The sequence below is a fragment of the Plasmodium malariae genome, assembly GCF_900090045.1.
Source record: "Plasmodium malariae genome assembly, chromosome: 10".
Lineage (NCBI taxonomy): Eukaryota > Apicomplexa > Aconoidasida > Haemosporida > Plasmodiidae > Plasmodium > Plasmodium malariae.
In genome coordinates, this window is record NC_041784.1 from 770949 (window position 1) to 789830 (window position 18882).

Here is an 18882-nt window from a genome sequence, read left to right on the forward strand (position 1 = left end):
AAAGGATAAGTATTCATGAAATGGCTCTTATAATATTTTAACTAATTATTCTGAAGTACTATGTGTAATCTTTATTTTAACAAACATCAGCTGAACGTTAAGCTGCTCATGAGTTTCAGGAAACGGATGAGTGTACAAGTTAAATGACAACAGTATGTTTAAATATTTTTATGTAAATTATGTTATAGCACCTACTAACATCCTCTATTCGTCACATAACGAAAAGTACATACATACATATATATATATATATATATATATATATATATATATATATATATATATATATATATATATATATATATATATATATATATACTATGTATGACCCTATTTAAGGACAATGATAAAAAATGTATGATGTATGTTCATTATAGTGTATTGTCCACGTAAAAATGCTTGCTATAAAGAAGGTACGAATTTTTTATTTTATTTTTATTTTATTTTATTTATTTTTATTTTATTTATTTTTTTATTTTATTTATTTTTTTATTTTATTTTATTTATTTTTATTTTATTTTATTTATTTTTATTTTATTTTATTTTATTTTATTTATTTTTTTATTTTTTTTTTTTTAAAATAGCTATTTTTCATCCAAATTGCAAATTTGAAAACAAATAAATGGAAAAAAAAAAAAAAAAAATTAAGATTAAAATAAAACCAAATATGAAAAAATAAAACCAGTTATGGCAAAATAAAACCAATTATGGCAAAATAAAACCAATTATGGCAAAATAAAACCAATGAAGGCAAAATAAAATAAACTTGTGAAGGGGCAAAATAATGAGGAGAAAAAATAATTAAAAAAGGAGAGGAAAACAAAGTGAACAAATAAGTTCGGCGTTAAATCATTAAGTCATCTACTCAACAAATCAGTATAGCGTTCAGTGAATCAACTAGTCAACAAAATTAACCTGAGTAATTGTAATGTTCTTCCCTACATTGGTATCATCATAGGAGTGATTCCCTGTGTAAACTCTTTTCTACGTTACTGTGTGAGCAGAAGGCTGAAAGTAATATAAGAAATACGGAGTTGTGTATAGGTACATATGTATGTATACATGTGATATGACCTAAGTTTTTAAGACCCAGCGTAGTGATGCTGTTTTATGTGTTAACTTTTGAGAAGCGCATCATGTTTCGAAATGCGGCACGAGAATTTACCAGTACATATATACATATGCACATGTATGTATGTATATATATATATATATATATATATCCATTTACGCGTAGAATTTATACGTACTGTTCTACACAAACATGAAATATAAGGAAGATGGAAGGTGTATGTGTGTTAGTACCTGTACCTCCAGGCTGTAAGTCTACGAAATCATTTTCCCCAATGACAATATCCAGGGGATTTTTTTTTTTGTAAATAAATTTTTCAAAAATTGACTAAAAAGAAAAATTGAAAAGGTTATATAAAAATTTAATTGCCATGAAGAAACCTCTTTCGTTTTATAAACATGCATAATAATTATCAAGGAGACATATGCATACATGTATAAGTCTTATTTTGTTTAATTTCGAATTTTTTCTTATTTTACTGTAATGTAGCATTTAATTTACTCATTTATTTATTCATTTGTTTGTTTGTTTGTTTGTTTGTTTGTTTGTTTGTTTGTTTGTTTGTTTGTTTATTCATTTGTTTGTTTGTTTGTTTGTTTGTTTGTTTGTTTGTTTGTTTGTTTGTTTGTTTGTTTGTTTGTTTGTTTGTTTGTTTGTTTGTTTGTTTATTCATTTGTTTATTTATTTATTTATTTATTTATTCATTATTTCATTTATTCATTCTTTCATTCATTCATTCTTTCATTCTTTCATTCACTCATTCTTTCATTCATTCATTCTCTCATTCTTTCATTCATTCATTTTTTATTTATTTATTTTTATTTGTTTTTTGTTTTATGTTCGTATATTGTCATTTACTAGCTCTACTTTTGCAGTATATACAAATATGTGCACACAAAAAAAGCCTTTTATGAGGTTATTGGTATACGTACTTTTAAAATAATCTGCCCTGTTTTTTTTATAAGAACTGCCCTGTGATGGTCAATGTTTTTCTTGGAAAACGAGCACACCCAACTGCTATTCGGAAAAAAATGATATGAACATGAACGAATAAGCGGACGAAATAATTCTATTAATACTCAAATTCGCAGTATCAAGATGGCGGTCTTTTTTTTTCTTTTTTTTTCTTTTTTTTTTTTTGTTTTATGAACATGTTCATGCGTTTTAATATTACAATTTGGAAAAAACAACATTCTTACCTTCCATTTGTTGAGCCACTCTCATTTAACGACTCCGGATTAACGGATATTAATTCATCCATATTTACAGGTCTTCCACTAATTGGACAAGTCAGTTTTTTTGAAGGAGGCTTTAATTTTTTCTCAATAATGTCTTTTTTTACTTTCGAATTACTGTCTATCCAAAAATTGTTCGATATGTCAAGCAGACTGTTCTTTTCTTCGGTCTAAGATATGAAAAAAATGTGAAAGACGAAGAAATAAAAATGAGCATAAAAATGAGAAGGAAAATAAAAATGAAAAGCGATCCCATTCTATGTCGACTAACACATATGCCAAAATGATACATCAAAATGAACATTTCTTTTTTTCCTTTTTTTTAACTGAAAATAGTACAGTTACCTTAGCATTCTCATTACTTTTAATGTTTTCCAGGTCTTCAATAAATTTTCTTTTTTCTTTTTCGATTTTGTATGAAGCCTCTTCTTTTTTTTTCCTTTGCATAGATTTAATATAATCATCATATTCTTTTTTTCTTTTTGCATATAATTTTTTTTGAGTAAGGAAATTATTTATTATGCACATTTTACAAAATATATGACCGTAAGGTGTACTAACTGGTGATTCTGCATTTCTTAAGCATAACCAGCATTGCTCAAACTTCCTCATCGAATCTTTTCCTAATCGTTCCCTTAATGTCCCTACATCTTTTTATAAGGTTAAAGTGTTAAGAATAGTGAGCATATATATATATATATATATATACATACATATATACATATATGTGGGGAATCCTAGCCTCAATATATACACGGGGTAATTGTACATGCAGTAGAGATACGGACAAGTTGGGTATATTATATACGTACATTCTTTTTTCTCAAAATGACAACAACATGGAGGGGGGGAGATCCACTTATAAAAACGTTAGCATTTTTATAGCACTCTTATAGCACTCTTATAGCACTCTTATAGCACTTTTATAGCACTTTTACAGTATACTTCCAACATACTTCTAACATACTTCTAACATACTTCTAACATACTTCTAACATCCTTTTGACGTATTTTTTCTTATTATCATTTTCTTTTTTCTTTTTTTTTAACCTGACACTTTTTTCCTCTCATGGTATGTAAAAATTGGGTTTGCTGTGTTATTTTTACTATGCCTCGGCATATTAAGGAAAAACTATAAAAAAGAATAAACTGCTAACAAATATGAAGATGAGCCTTTCCACTGAAAAGTAAAGAAGCGAAACCTTTAAATGGAGAAAATTTGTTTCAACATCTTATGGTGAAAAAATGTACGTACTCTTGGTAATAATGTACATTTAACGCTGTCATTTGCATATACTCACTTAATACGTGCATTTGTACGTACATACATAAATACATATATATATACATTTATGTGTATATATATGTAAATATTTATTCATAAGTGAGAATCCACAAAAAAAAAAAAAAAAAAAAAATTTTCATCCATTACGAAGTGTTATACTACATATGCCATTGTAACCTGCAGGTACACGCACTATAAAAAGTTGTCTCGACAAAACTTTTTTTTGTTTTTTTTTTTGTCAAGTATCATAAGTTATATGTCAAAAGTTGGAGTTGAAAAAAATAAATATATTACAATAAAGAGGAAGAAAAGTAAAAATTTTAGTCCATCTATTGTGTTTCGTTTTTTATTTTTTTGTCAAATTTTTTCCCTTTTTTTTTTTTTTTTTTTGTCATTAAAAATTAGTGTAACCATTTCTAGCTAACCATCATTTATTAATATAATTAAAAGAACAGTTCGCGTTAACTTTTCATATTTTTTGGTAATTCGGTATGCTATAAATATATACCACCTATACAAATGTGCACACATACAAGCATAAATGCATACGTACGCGCATAGTACTTACATAAAAGCTTAATGACACAATTGCACCATATCACAATAGCTAACCGCACATTATCACAATATTAATAAATGTTCATACTCACTTGCTTATGCCTTATTGCAAGTTCTCCGGTCGAACTGCACATTTAACCGAATAAACTTTTTTTTTTTTTTTTATGTATATTTGCTATTGTATTAATTGGGAATTTTTATTTCTGACCTGAACATGTTATATATATATATATATATATATATATATATATATATATATATATGCATATATATGTATATTATATACATACATTTAAAAAAAAAAAGAAAAGAAAAAGAGATCAATTATGTAAAAAGTGCAAACGTGCTTTCATCGAATTCGTAAAATATTTTTGAGAGGGAACTTCGGAATTAATCTTTTCATTTTCGTTGTTGCGCTTTGTCTATATGTGCAACGAGTTTTCCTTCTATTTTTTTTTTTTTTTTTTTCATTTTTGCACTATATTTATGAACAGAGAATAATTATTAATAGTTACGTCTTACGCGCATAAACATAATTTTAAGTGTAAGACACACATACGTACATATGTACATACACATACACAAGCACATGCACATACGCATGTACACGCACTTATTACCTTCAAAGCAGCCCCCTCCCCCCACGTACAAGGTTTGCGCAAATCAGTAAATGAGTGGTAAGATGACATATAACCCCCTAGTAACAGATATCAATATTTTAGACAACAACTTAACTCAAATATTTAGGGACTCAGAAGAATGGCTTACACTAGAATATTTTCTGCAAATGAATGCCAGAACTTCTCGAGTGAAGTTGGTGCAAGCATGGCATGTATCACCTGCACATGTCATAAATAAATTTGAAAAACGGAACTCAGATAAGCTAGTTTTAAAAAGTTTTATTGATGCATCAGCATTAGATATGGACAACACCATTCAGGATATTTGCACGAGGGGATTTTCCATCTCAAAAAGGGGCCTCAAATTGTCTGTTGGGAATTTTAAGTAAATTTACGTCTATAGGATCCACAGTTGTGCATGGGGATGCGCAAATGTAGGTGTGGGTATAAGTATTTATGTATGTGCACATATATATATATATATATATATATATATATATATATATATATATATATATATATATTATATATATATATGTATATATGTACATTGTTCTTATTTGTTCTGTTTGCTTTCCTTTTTTATGTAGCATACCGGGATTCCCGCTGACATCACTGCTAAAAGGAAACGTGTTCAATGATTCTGATGAACTTGTATTTGAACAAAATGAAATGAATAGAGGGAAAAAGTCATTAAAAAAAATTATAGAACATAATGAAACTGTTTTGTTATCAGGAGAAAGGGGAGTCTTTGAATTTCTTTTATGTGATGTAGGTGTAGGTTTGTCTTTATCTGTGAACGAGAATGAGGTTTCCACATATAATAGGGACACATTACCTATTGTATATGACAGCTTATTTATAAAAAAAAAAAAAGATAAGGCATTAGATGATTCGTTGACTATTCATTACAAAAGCAGAGAAAATGAAAACAATGAAATTAGTAAAAATGGCGAATATAACGAAAGGAATAAACACTTCCAGAGTATGCAAAATGGTCCAAATAGTCAAAATCATCAAAATAACGAAAACTGTAAAGATATCAACTTAGCTTTAGGAGGTGCCATTATGCCATCCTATGGGGTATTACCTTATTATACATTCCATCATGAGTATGTTATTTATGATAGCTCACAACTCTTACCTCGTTACTTGATTCAATTTGAATGTGACCCATGTGCAGATGAACACTTCTCTCTTCCTCTGTGTGATTACTGTGGAAATGCTCCTTCGATATTTTATTGCGAATCAGATGAAGTAAAGTTATGCGAAAAGTGCGATATGATTATACATTCTCAAAATAAACTAGTTAAAAAACATATAAGGAAAACATTAAATGAAGCAGAAAAACTTCCTGGAAAATGCAGAGTTCATTTGTATAATGATGTAAATATGTTTTGTACAATTTGTCATATTCCTATATGTAATTTATGCATTAGTAGCCATGCACATACAGATTTATCAAGTGAGAATTTCTTTAATTTAAATAACAATACAGATACTATTATTTCATTAAATATGGCATATCAAGCTATAGTACAACATAGCAGTAAACCATCAAATCTTATTAAACAAAGAAAAAAAAATTTAAATGATATGCTAAGCAAAATTGATAAATTACATGAACAAGTCATGTTAAACATTAACGATGCAGAAAAAAATGTTTATACCATACTTGAAGACTTAGTAAAACAATTACATATAGCAACAGATAAAAAAATGTGTTCAGTTTTAAGTGAGGAATATGAATTAAAAAGACAATTTAATGAAATTATGTGGAATGAAAATTTTATATATTTCTTACAAACAATTCTCCCACCTGCTGATTTCATGAATGCATGGTTAAAACATTGCCTGTGCAGGGAGGACATTGAAAAAAATTCCCAGCACTCGGAAAAAATGCACTCGTTAATATTTCCGGACATGCGTATAAAAGGAAACATAAATGTTGTTACAGAAGGTTCGATAGAGCACGAAATGATGTATCACTCGGGTGAAAGTTTATGCGTCCCGATGGAAAGCAAGGAAGAAAGGAAAGACATAAGATAAAAGCAAAAGTTAATTATGTTCAACGTTGTTATCACCTCGGTACAGTGAAATAAATTGTAAGTTTTACATTCACATCGGGGGGTTTTCTTTTTTCTCCTCAGGTGTAAATTAAAAATTTTTGAACAAATTGAGGGTTCATTTTGCGCAGTTCCTTTGCTATATTTTTGCAATTTTTTTATAACTTTTTCGTAATCTTTGTACCTTTTTTTTTTTTTTTTTTTTTTTTTTTTGTTTTACAAAAACTTGTCTAAGTGGAAAACTGCTATTCGCTTTGCAAAAAGAGTTAAGCGAACATAGACTTGGACAAATTTGTAAATCTTTTAACATTAGAATTGTTACATCATCTTATGAATGTTTGTATTTTTTTTTTTTTTTTTTTTTTTTGTTTTTGTAATATTCCTTGCAACGTTAGAGAAAGTTGTGTATAAAATGGTATGTATCATTTTTCTTTTTGTTTACTTTCATACTTCCATTCTTTTTTCCGTATTCCATTTGCTTATATTGTTATTGTTTACGTTCATTCATACTTACGCTCGGCAATGTATTTTTTCCTTTTAAGAATTCATAGTGGACAGAAAAGAAAAATAACAAAACAAAATGAAACAAATTAAAATAAAATTGACAAATGAAATACGTTTTACAATGCTTAACTTTTTTTTTACGAAGTAATAACAAACAAGGTGCCTAAACTTACGTAATAGCTTTCGTTAAAGCGGAGGAAGAAGAACAAATGGGAAAAAATGCAAAACAGTAAAATAGGCAAAACAGTAAAATAGGCAAAAAAGTAAAATAGGCAAAACATCAAAAAAGGCTGAACATTGCAAAAAAAAAAAAAAAAAAAAATTTCTGCTATTTTGCGCCCATTTATTACACTTTTTCCAGAAAGAAATACCTCATTTAACAAAATGAAAGTGACATACATATACACGATTACAAAATTATTGAAGTGTGTGCAATTACAGATTTACATATAAAGATCAAAATTCTTTTCTCAAATGTTCTGAAGCCTGTACACAACCTTGTAAATTCCGCAATTTCCATATTGCCTGAAAAATTAGACCTTCAAAAATAGGGTATGCTGTATTGGTGTATAATAACTTATACTACTACCATACTACCACTTTGGAAAAGAAAAAATAAAAGAGCAAAGAAGCAAAGAAGCAAAGAAGCAACGAAGCAAAGAAGCAACGAAGCAAAGAAGCAAAAGAATAAATGTGCATAACAATGGATATGAAAAAGGGAAAAAAAAAGAATACACCAATCACATGAGCAGTTAAAACATTAACAAGTTAATGGGCTAAATACGTTCGTAGTGAATTAGTGTGGCCAAGAAAAGATGTACGTGCAATGTGTACCTAAATAAAGGAAAATAAAAGTAAAAATAAAAATGAAAATGAAAAAAATTGCTCATGATTAAAAAGGAAAAATAAACACAACAGAAAAAAAGCAAATTTCGTAAAAATAAAAAAAAAAATAAATAAAATAAAAAATAAAATAAAATAAAAATAAAATAAAATAAAATAAAATAAAATAAAAATAAATATAAAAATAAAAAAAAAAAAAAAAAAAAAAAATTCAAAAAAAAAAAAAAAAAAAAAAAAAAAATTCAAAATAGAAAAAAAAAATACAAAATAGAAAAAAAAAAAAAAATACAATATAGAAAAAAAAAAAAAATACAATATAGAACATAGTAAAGGGGAAAAAAAAAGAAAAAGAATTTTCTAGTTCTCATAATTTTAGAAGGTCAAGAGATATAGTTCCAACAAATGAAAATAAATGCTTCGCTCTTTTTTTTTTTTTTTTTTTCAATATTTGAATGAATGAAAATAAAGAAAAGATTAAAATATTAGAAATGAATCATAATTTTCCTTCTTTCCAAGATAAAAAAAAAATAGAAAAAAAAAATAGAATAAATAAAAATACCATTTCAAGTATACTCCTAAATCAATTAAAAGAAGAAAGAAAAAAAAAAAAAAAGAAAAGGAGTTGTAAAAATATACTACAAAATAATTCTGAATTACCGCAAAACTCGAGTATAAATATTTTAAGTCATTCATATTAGCATCAAAAAGCTTCACCATTGAACTGTGATAAGGAACGCATAAATGATTCTGCAAGGACAAATGATAGATCGGGTGAAAAATGCAAATGCATAAAAAAAGAGGCATCTGTGAGAAGATTTACTTATGAAAAAGCTAAGAATGAAATAGAAGAAGCAGCAGTAGAAGCAGCAGTAGAAGCAGCAGTAGAAGCAGAAGTAGAAGCAGAAGTAGAAGCAGAAGTAGAAGCAGAGGTGGAAGCAGAAGTAGAAGCAGAAGTAGAAGCAGAAGTAGAAGCAGAAGTAGAAGCAGAAGTGGAAGCAGAAGTGGAAGCAGAAGTAGAAGTAGACGTAGAGAAAAAAAATCTCAGAAAAAAAACAAAAAGTATGAGCATTTTCCACACGTTTAAAAGAGAGAAAAATCTAATAGACAAGGAAAAAAAAGCGAACTTTAAAATTCTTCCATTTCCCAAAGAGAAAATTGAGTCCGTATGTAACCTTAACACTAGTAGCAGCAGCGATCATACATTAAACGCAAAAATGATATTTACCCCAAATGAGGACAAGGAATACCATAGATTCGACTTTCTTCTTATTAATAGTATAGGAGAAGAAAAGAAAAAAGACAAGTACAGCAATTCTGAGTTTTTTTCTAGTAACTATATCAACAGACAAAATTTAAATTTGTACTTGAATAACTCATTCTACTGTTCTCATTATAGCGAAGGGCACACATCAAATGATGTCTTTTTTAAAAGAAAAGGAAGTAACAGAAAAAACATGAAAGGTGTAGTGTGGAATAATATAAAGGTAGTAGAAACGGAAGGGAAAGATATTTCGAGGAGTATAGAGACAAGAACGAACCTAGATAAAAGTGTATCCAGTGAATGTAAGAACATGAGTTCTGAGTCTTCATTAACTGCTTATTCCTTCTATCACGTAAATTTTAAAAATGGTTCCAACTGCATGAAGCGTTTGAAGCGTTTGAAGCGTTTGAAGCGTTTGAAATGTTTGAAGCGTTTGAAATGTTTGAAGCGTTTGAAATGTTTGAAGCGTTTGAAATGTTTGAAGCGTTTGAAGTACATTAACCGTATTTACCGTACGAATGGCATAAATAATTGCGAGGATGTATATCGCGAAAAATGCGATAGTCAAGACCCTACACAGTATATTGAAACAACGATGAATGCTGGCAGTGCAATAAGCATTCATTCAACTAAGTACTCATTACAAAATGGTGAAACAGTTTTAATTAATAATCTGTGCAGTGAAAAAAAGCATTTCCAGATGGGTAATTCATATGAGGAAGAAAGAACTCGATTAAATCAGAACGATATTTTTGACGATGGTGCAAATAACTCTAAGTTTGGGAATGGGGAAATTTTTAAGAAAAGCAAAGAAATACTTAGTAAAAGGCACAATCAAATTCACAGCGAATCGCTTAATGAGATAATGTACACCAATTGGAATGTACACATGAACAGTAACAGCAGTAATGTAAATGACGACGAAAGGGATACCTGTGGAAGATGCTCTAGGACTCCAGCAAATACCACCTCTACTACTGCATCTAATACGGGTGCTGCTACTGCTTATAATAATAACAATATCATTAGCAAGAGCAGTAGTGTCCGTGGAGGTAGTAGTGCTGTGCATAGCAGTATATCAACTGGTCGCAGTAAAAATGCACCCCTTCTGAGTATTAGTGAGAGATACATATATAAGGAGAGAAAAATTAGCAATTCCCAAAATTGTAATGTAAAATATGAAAACTTCTTCCATTTCTGCAATTCTTCAGACAGAGATAAGTCTAAATATGAAGATAACAATGCACAGAGTAATTCCTTATCATTCATAGTAGACCATATCATACTTAATAATAAGCATAAAGGAAAAACGAACAATTCGATTTATACAAATTCGAATATGTGTATCAGCTCTTCTGAGGAGCGTGATAACTTATCTAATGCACAATACGTGAAGAGTAATAGATTAACTTGTCTTCAGAATATACACAACTGTCCTAAAAATAAGAAACGTAGTATACAAAAGGATGACTTAGATGGAGGGATATATAAATTAGACGATACTTATATTAAAAAAAGAAATGGAAAAAAGGAATTTGGTTCTGTGGGTTTTGAAAAGACAGGTAATAACAGTATATGTTATGATATGAAGGAAGAGGAACAAAGGGAAAGGAATGATAATAGACTTCAATGTGAGCTTATGTTGAGCGAAAGGGATGTAGAAAAAGGGGGAGAGGCCGAGGAAGAAAACAAAATTGTGGATTTACTAAAAGAGGAAGACGGCGAAAATGATGGGAAGATTGTTAAGAAAGAAAAAAATTTCGGGGAAGTTGAAAAGCGCAATTTCGAAAAAATGAAAGAACTTGGGGGGAGAAGTGAAAACATGCGCATAGTAGATAATAATACTAACGGTAATAGTAATGTTAATAGTAGTGGTAATAGTAGTAACAACAGTAACAGTAGTAACAGTAGCAACAGTAGCAACAGTAGCAACAGTAGCATCAGTAGAAACAGTAGTAGCAGCAGTAGCAGTAGTAGCATCAGTAGAAACAGTAGTAGCAGTGGTAGCAGTAGCAGTAAAATCATCAGGAACAGCGTCGGCGAAGAGGAAGGAGGTACAGGAGTGAAGTGCCTAGTTGAGTTTGATGAGAGCACAGATTCGTGGAATGTGTTATGGGAGTATGGCAATTTTTCCGTCGTCAAATCATATAGTCGGGAAGTATATGGTGATAGTACACGAAACAGAGCCATAAGTGACCTTGAAATGCTGCACTCTATGTATGAGGATATAGTGAAGAATGATCCGTATATAACTAACGAAGAGAAATATATACGTATTCAAAGCTACATAAACAAACATTTTGGAAAGAAATATTATTTCATTAAAATGGAAAAGGAAAAAACTAAAAATGAGAAAGGGTTCTACTCTCATGGGGAAGAAGAATACCTAGGGGGGCGTAAACACACGAGTGCAGCTCCTGTAATACAGGATGGAAGAGTCGATGAAAAAGTAGATGAAAGAGTCGATGAAAAAGTAGATGAAAAAGTAGATGAAAAAGTCGATGAAAGAGTCGACGAAAAAGTCGATGAAAAAGTAGATGAAAAAGTAGATGAAAAAGTAGATGAAAAAGTAGATGAAAAAGTAGATGAAATGAAAAATGGTATTGATCATTTTGGAGTTGATTATAATAATATATCTGATACCATTAATGACATAAAATTTTGTGGAAAAAAAAGAAAAAACTGCATAATCCAAAATAACCCACTGAATGATTTTAGCAATATAACAGGGAAAAGTGAACAAATGAAATATACCAAGAGAACAAGGGTTAGAACTAATAGGACATACTCTAATAAGGGGAGTGGAAACAAATGGAATGAACAATATACAGACATTAGTCCTAATAGTAATGTATACTCACCATATAATTTGAATAGCGTAACATGTGCGACTAAAAGGCGAAGCAAGAGAAATCCACTTTTAAGAGAATCCGAAATGAAATTGAAAATGCTACAAAGACAAGAAAAAAAAAAAATTGTAGAAAAGAGAAGAGAAGCAAAACTGAAAGAAATGATTGAAAGGAAGGAAAAAAAATTAAAAAGGGAGGAAGAGAAAAAGAAGAAGCTTTTATTGAAAGAGCAAAAAAAGAAAATTAGGGAAGAAAAGAAAAGAATGAAAGAACAAGAGAGACTGAAAAAAAAAGAAGAAAAGAACAAGCTAAAAAGATTAAAGCAAATGGGGAAAACTCGGCAAGTGCAGCAGTTGAGGCATCTGAGCCAGCTTCACGAACCGAACAATCCGAACCAGTTAAATCGATTAAAACCATTTACTGGAAAATTTACAAAATATCATAGCGATTTCATAAAAAGTGATAATCTAATGAGCAACAGAGAAAAGAAAGAATGCTATCTTGACTATGCCAACCTGTTAAGAGAGACCTTGTGTAGAGAAAATGTTCGTAGTTTCATTAAAACGTCTGAGGAAGAGAACAGCAAAAAGAAAGAAGCTCTAACCAAAAGGGAGAGAGTACTACAAGCGCTAAATAAGAACAAGGGGATCCTTGTCAGTGGGGGTATATACCTTGATGTGAATTATGAAGATATTGAAAAGGGGGGCCAAAATTGGGCACATGGGCCAAATAGGACATATGGATCAAATTTTCACCTGAACAGGTCAGGAAACTGGATAGTCTCGTGGGTAATTTATGGAAGAATGTACAGAAAAAAATTTTCAATAAGGGAGTATGGTTTTAAGAAGGCAAAGGAGTTGGCGGAAAGGTACAAAAGTGAAAGGATGAATTACATAAGGTCAAATTTTTCTTCATACAATAATTATTATTGTGAAATTATAAAAAATAGAGATGACGAAAAAGCAACAGGTGAAAGGAAGAATATGGAAAGTTCAACAATAGGAGGAACTAGACGTTGTGAGGGGAAACATAATCGCGTCAATTATCCGCACAATAAGCAGCAAGCTATTATGCTAAAAGTGGAGGAAAGGGAAAATGGCAAAAACAAATGCAGCACGTATGGTTCCTGTGGCAAATGTGAAGATCGTAACCCTCATGGATATTTGTCCACGTCAACGTCCCACTCAAAATTAATGAACGAATTGAAGTACTCACAACAAGTGATAAGGACCACTCCAGTGGATCCGATGATGTACTTTTACAAAGACTTATTAATGCATAGTCGTTTTGATGAATATCTAAAAAATAAAATAATATGGATACATAAAATAAATAGTTGGGCAATAGAAATAATTAAAAGGAGACAAAATAATCAATATGTAAAGGAAAAGAAATATTACTCAGAACAAATGTATGGATATATTATAGGGAAATTTATAGCGATATATGAATTTCTAAATGCTAAGCATAAAATATTACAGAATTATTTTAATGTTCCTAATATACCGAATATGCAATATGATAATAAAAAAAATGCTTGGAAAATATCTAGACGTGTCCCTAATCAATTAAATAAGAAAAATTATTATTTTCATATTAGCATTTATGGATGGATTAACTCAAGGAAGTTAGCCTTGATTCTAGCCATAGATCTAAACCAAAACAGAGATATGCAGTTTGACCATTTCTATACAAAATACTATTCATCCAAATGTGAAAATGATCACTCGGTTAGACATGATTTAAATTGTTACGACTTTATACTACATGAGGATTTTCGAAGACAGGATGCGCTTTCAAACAAGTGCGACGAGTATGTAGCACATTGTGAAGGAGCTTCTACTACATTTGATAGCAGCAAACAGGGAATTACATACCTTAAGAAAAAATACCAAATCAGTAGTTGTACAACGGAAGGTATTCTCAGTTTAAATAGCGGTATGGACACGGTTAATGAGGGTGTAAGGTGCCCAGAAGGTAGAGAAGAGAAAGAGATGATAGATAAGGTAAAGAAGCAGGAACAACATAACCATCAACAGCGGCAAAATTCTCAACAACAGCAGGAGCAAGGCAATAATGAGGATGATACCAGCACCTCCCAATCAAATGCTGATAAAACCACAGTCAGAGGGGCTTGGGAAAGAACAAGCGAAGCAGATAAAATGAGAGAACATAGAGAGGTCAAGTATAGTCATGATAAATGTTTAAGTAATTCGGTCAGAAGGAGTTATAGCAATGATTTTAGCGAAATTATCGAACATGCAGAGGTGTCCAATAGCTATTCGAATCGTACCATTAGGAGTCTTTCCAATCAAGATGTAAGACAACACACTAGTATGAAGAACAAACTTATCTGTGGAATGGATAAGGGAAGGAATCCTCTGAAGCTCAGTTTATGGAGCAAAAATGTAAGGAAAACAAGTAAGGTAGAAGATAAGCAAAAGGGAGATAACGCGGAAAAGATAAATTTTCCAAAAATTATAAAAGACAGCTCATTCGAAGCCGCGAACAATTTGCACAGTGACAAAGAAGTGATCTGGAGTAAAATAAAAAGGGAAAAGAGCAGAATATGCTATAGTGCAACCCATTCCACTGATGCGCATAAAAACAAACGAGGAAGAAAAAGAAAAAACGAGAAAGATAATAATATTAATTGCCCTGACAACGAAGCGATACAATATGGAAGCATGAGAGGAAAAAAGAAATGTATAGAATGCGACGGGAATATATATATGTCAAATTTACACAATTCTTCTATGAATTTAAAGAAGTTATATGAACATGTTCATAATGAAAAGTATATTCAATTAAGGCAAATGTACTCATGCAATGATAATGATTTATTAAATTTTTTATCGAATGAAGAAGACAGGAAACTCTTTTTAAAAGAAAACATAAATATAGAAACAGATGATCAGCATCTTTTAGTTACGATTTTAGAAGACTACTACTATGCTAACTTGTCTAGACGAATTTTCAAAATCAAAAAGAAACTCGTTGATTAATTTGGAAAGTAGCGCGATCGGGGCTCTACCTGCATTCTGGTCAGAATAATTATTCACCTGCATGTACCGCTGTTTACATCGCTACTTACACTTGTACCTACACCCCTATTTACACCTCTACTTACAGCGCTTTTCGCAGGGCTACTAACCCGCGCGTGTGTTCATACACGGGGATGCGCATTTATAGGCACACAATTCACATGATTAGCATACATCATTTCCTCTGAGTGGAACCAAAAGAAACAAGACACGCTAATGTTTTCATTTGAGCAGTATTTTTACCGTAATACTCGACTTTCCTCTTAATTCTTTATTTTAATTTTTTCTGAATTTTTCGTTCCTATAACTTTTTTATTTTAAATTTCATTTCAAAGTTCATTCAACTTTTTATTTCTCATTTTATTTCATTTTTCACGTTTCCCCCTTCAAGTTGTTAATAAAATGTAGTTATCTTAGTAGGTTTGCCGTTCCCCTCTCACAGAGGTGTGTCTAAAGTGCATATTTTTTTTCCATCATCATTATCACGTAGTATACATAAATTTGTATACACTCACACACGCGAGCGTACATGAATAGGCTAACACATGTTGCTTATGCACTGAGCACTTTTGCTTGCTCGCAGCTAGCTGTAAGAAACATTTAATACACGTTGTGATGGTATATTATTAGGAAAACTACCCTTTAGGGAAATACAACTTATTCTCATGCAAATGACAAAAATGTTTTGTATTTTATTTATTTATATTTTTATATTATTATTTTTTTATTTTTATTTTTTTCGTATTTGACTAATATGTCATATGTGCTCAAGAAATATTATTCGCGCAGCATTCTTCTTCCATTTTTTGTTTTCTATATTACTTTTACTGGTTTGTTTGTTAAGCGTTAAGACGCTAAAGAGTGTATGTAGTATGCGTATATAATGGTATGGGGGATGTGCGCAGAACGTATGGAACGCATGAACAGTAAATCGAATTATTCTCTGCCCTTAATTTATCAGTGTTTTTATTCTCATTTAATGCTTATTGTATAAATGTAGAACCTCTTATATTGTCTTTTTTTTTTTTTTTTTTTTTTTTTTTGTGCACTCAGTATATAGGAGGCGGAAGAAATAGCCTTCTGCATTTATGATTAACTTTTGTAATGAGTTTTACATATACCCGGACGTGTGTTTATGAACACACGCATACATGTGTACTCATGTACTTATAATACATATACATGCGTTCTTAAATAAACGTAGTTATATATACATAGTTACATATGGGTAATTATGTGTGCATGTTTATATATACGTTCATACATACTTATATATTTATCTTCGTATCACACCTTGTGGTCGAAATTGAAATTTTTATGAGACAGCATGTATTATGAACTTAGGAACTCATTTACGTAAATTTTTTTAGAAGAAACTTTTCTCTAATTAAACCAAGTCTTCATTTTTTGTCAGTGTAAAATATTTTACTTTATTCGTTCTTTTTTTTTTTATTCATTGTCCCTTCATTTTTGTATTTTTGTTTTTTTTTTTTTTGTTTTTACGCTCTATCTACTCGTTCTTGCGCACCGTTCAGAAAGAAAAAACAACAAAAGGACAAGTAGACACATCATTTTACTAATTTGGAAAACACTTTTAATTAAATTTTCAATTTTACATGTTTGAAACATATTAAAAAAGAAAAAGGAAAAAAAAAAAAAAAAAAAAAAAAAAAAAATCTAAACTCAATTACATACAATAGGGACATTTGAAATATATAAAGTCCCCTATATGATAACAAGTCTATTCTAGTGAGAATTTCTCGCTAGTAAAATTGGGCACAATGAATTAATCATTTTATTTGTACGTATGTAACACATTTTTTTTTTTTTTCGAAAATAGATATACGCATACGTATGCCCATATATATATATATATATATATATATATATATATTTTTTTTTTTTTTTTTTTTTTTTCTTGGGCCGCATAACATTTAATTTTACTCATTTTCCCCCGTTTGTTATACTATTCCTTTTTCATCTCATATGCAATCTTTCTTATACTAGTTGGTACGGAAAAGACAACCCCTGTCTTATTTGTCATTTTCCCTTAAACATACACTTATTTGAAACACTCCATTATTTTGTATTTGTGTTAATTTTTTTTTTTTTTTTTTTTATTTAAATAAACATTTTCCAATGGATTATTTAGACCAATTAAAGTATAGAGGAAAGTCAAGTCCATTTGAAGTTAGCTTTTTGAATATATAAAATCAAAATGAAGCAATAAGAAAGAGCAGAGAATTAATGTTGTAATTTACTAAAAAGAGATATGTCACACAATTTCTTAAAATGAGAGTTTTTCTATGATTAGTTTTTTGTCCAATCAATAGCTGCCAAGCATGAGGCAGGGACTAGATTTGGCTCAACCTCAACTACATTCATTTAAAATTTTCCTTTTTTGTTTTACATTTTTCCTTTTTTGTTTTACATTTTTCCTTTTTTATTTTACATTTTTCCTTTTTTATTTTACATTTTTCCTTTTTTATTTTACATTTTTCCTTTTTTATTTTACATTTTTATTTTTTAAAAATTTTCCTTTTCTATTTTTTCACATTTGACAACGAGTAGAGAAAAATGATGCACGGCAGAGAGGAAGATGAGATGAGGTCCATAAAGAAATTTTTTTGTAATTCGGAGGATTATTTTTTAAGAGATAATTTAACAAAAAAGGGGAAGAAGAAGAGTGGAATGGAACAGAAAAATGAAGAAAATGTGAACAGAAATTTTGGAAAGCATTTGAACAAAGATGTTTGTCTACTTACCGAAACAGCAAGGAGAAAAAATGGAAAAAGGAGAATGCAATGCTATAAGGATGTGTTTGACCGACTAACAGACACTAAGTTCTACACGGGAACGCATAAAAAAAGATTCGACGATTCCAGAAATGGGGGAGGCACGATATGCTATGAAGAGTTGTTTATGGAGGATTACACGGACGATAATAATGATCACTACGTGGACGATAATAATGATCACTACATGGACGATAATAATGATCACTACATGGACGATAATAATTATCACTATATGAGCCATAATAATGACCACTACAATGGAAAACATTTGGGTGAGCGCTTAATGGGGGTTTGTAGAACAAGGCATGATATATACTCTTATTACGTCAAAAGAGTAAGAAGCTGTACCGTTGTTACCCCAGGGACACTGGGTATACAGAAATATGGCATTCAAATAGCGCGTCCAAAGACTATATGCCTATATCTAAATAGGGATAAATATCATAATGGTTTATTCTTTTTTATCAAACCGCATGTAAACAATTGGAAGTGTTTCTTATTTGAAATTACAAAAGTATTGTCACCCATCATTGGACCTATAAGAAAAGTTTACGATCAAAATTTTCGATTAGTAAAATCAGTTGAAGATTTAATTCATGGTGCTAAGTATTTATGTACCTCTGGAGACCCCCCTGCATCTCTAGACACACTTCAGAATTTTTTGAGCAAATGGATTTTGCAAATATAGAAAGGAGCAAAGCCGCAAATGGAGCCGCTCCTTTTGCCGCTTCTGCTCTTGTGTGCATT

The 18882-nt window shown here is 30.3% G+C and overlaps 4 protein-coding genes across 4 annotated transcripts; 3 read left to right on the top strand and 1 right to left on the bottom strand.

Annotated features, from left to right (window-relative positions):
* Nucleotides 1–952: 952 nt before the first annotated feature.
* Nucleotides 953–3427, bottom strand: PmUG01_10026600 (conserved Plasmodium protein, unknown function; the record flags this gene model as incomplete). The annotated part of the gene is made up of 6 exons (XM_029005453.1): nucleotides 953–1008; nucleotides 1306–1399; nucleotides 2005–2089; nucleotides 2272–2477; nucleotides 2653–2957; nucleotides 3358–3427. 6 exons carry the CDS (start codon nucleotides 3425–3427, stop codon nucleotides 953–955), a joined length of 816 nt encoding a protein of 271 aa, XP_028862041.1.
* A 1405-nt stretch (nucleotides 3428–4832) lies between these two features.
* Nucleotides 4833–6819, top strand: PmUG01_10026700 (zinc finger protein, putative; the record flags this gene model as incomplete). Its single annotated transcript, XM_029005454.1, has 2 exons — nucleotides 4833–5155; nucleotides 5361–6819. 2 exons carry the CDS (start codon nucleotides 4833–4835, stop codon nucleotides 6817–6819), a joined length of 1782 nt encoding a protein of 593 aa, XP_028862042.1.
* Nucleotides 6820–8155: 1336 nt separating this feature from the next.
* On the top strand, nucleotides 8156–15298 carry PMUG01_10026800 (transcription factor with AP2 domain(s), putative; the record flags this gene model as incomplete). The annotated part of the gene is made up of 2 exons (XM_029005456.1): nucleotides 8156–8170; nucleotides 8882–15298. The coding sequence occupies 2 exons, from the start codon at nucleotides 8156–8158 to the stop codon at nucleotides 15296–15298; spliced, it is 6432 nt and encodes a 2143-aa protein (XP_028862043.1).
* Nucleotides 15299–17914: 2616 nt separating this feature from the next.
* PmUG01_10026900 (apicortin, putative) lies at nucleotides 17915–18823 on the top strand (the record flags this gene model as incomplete). Its single annotated transcript, XM_029005457.1, has 1 exon — nucleotides 17915–18823. One exon carries the CDS (start codon nucleotides 17915–17917, stop codon nucleotides 18821–18823), a length of 909 nt encoding a protein of 302 aa, XP_028862044.1.
* Nucleotides 18824–18882: the final 59 nt, after the last annotated feature.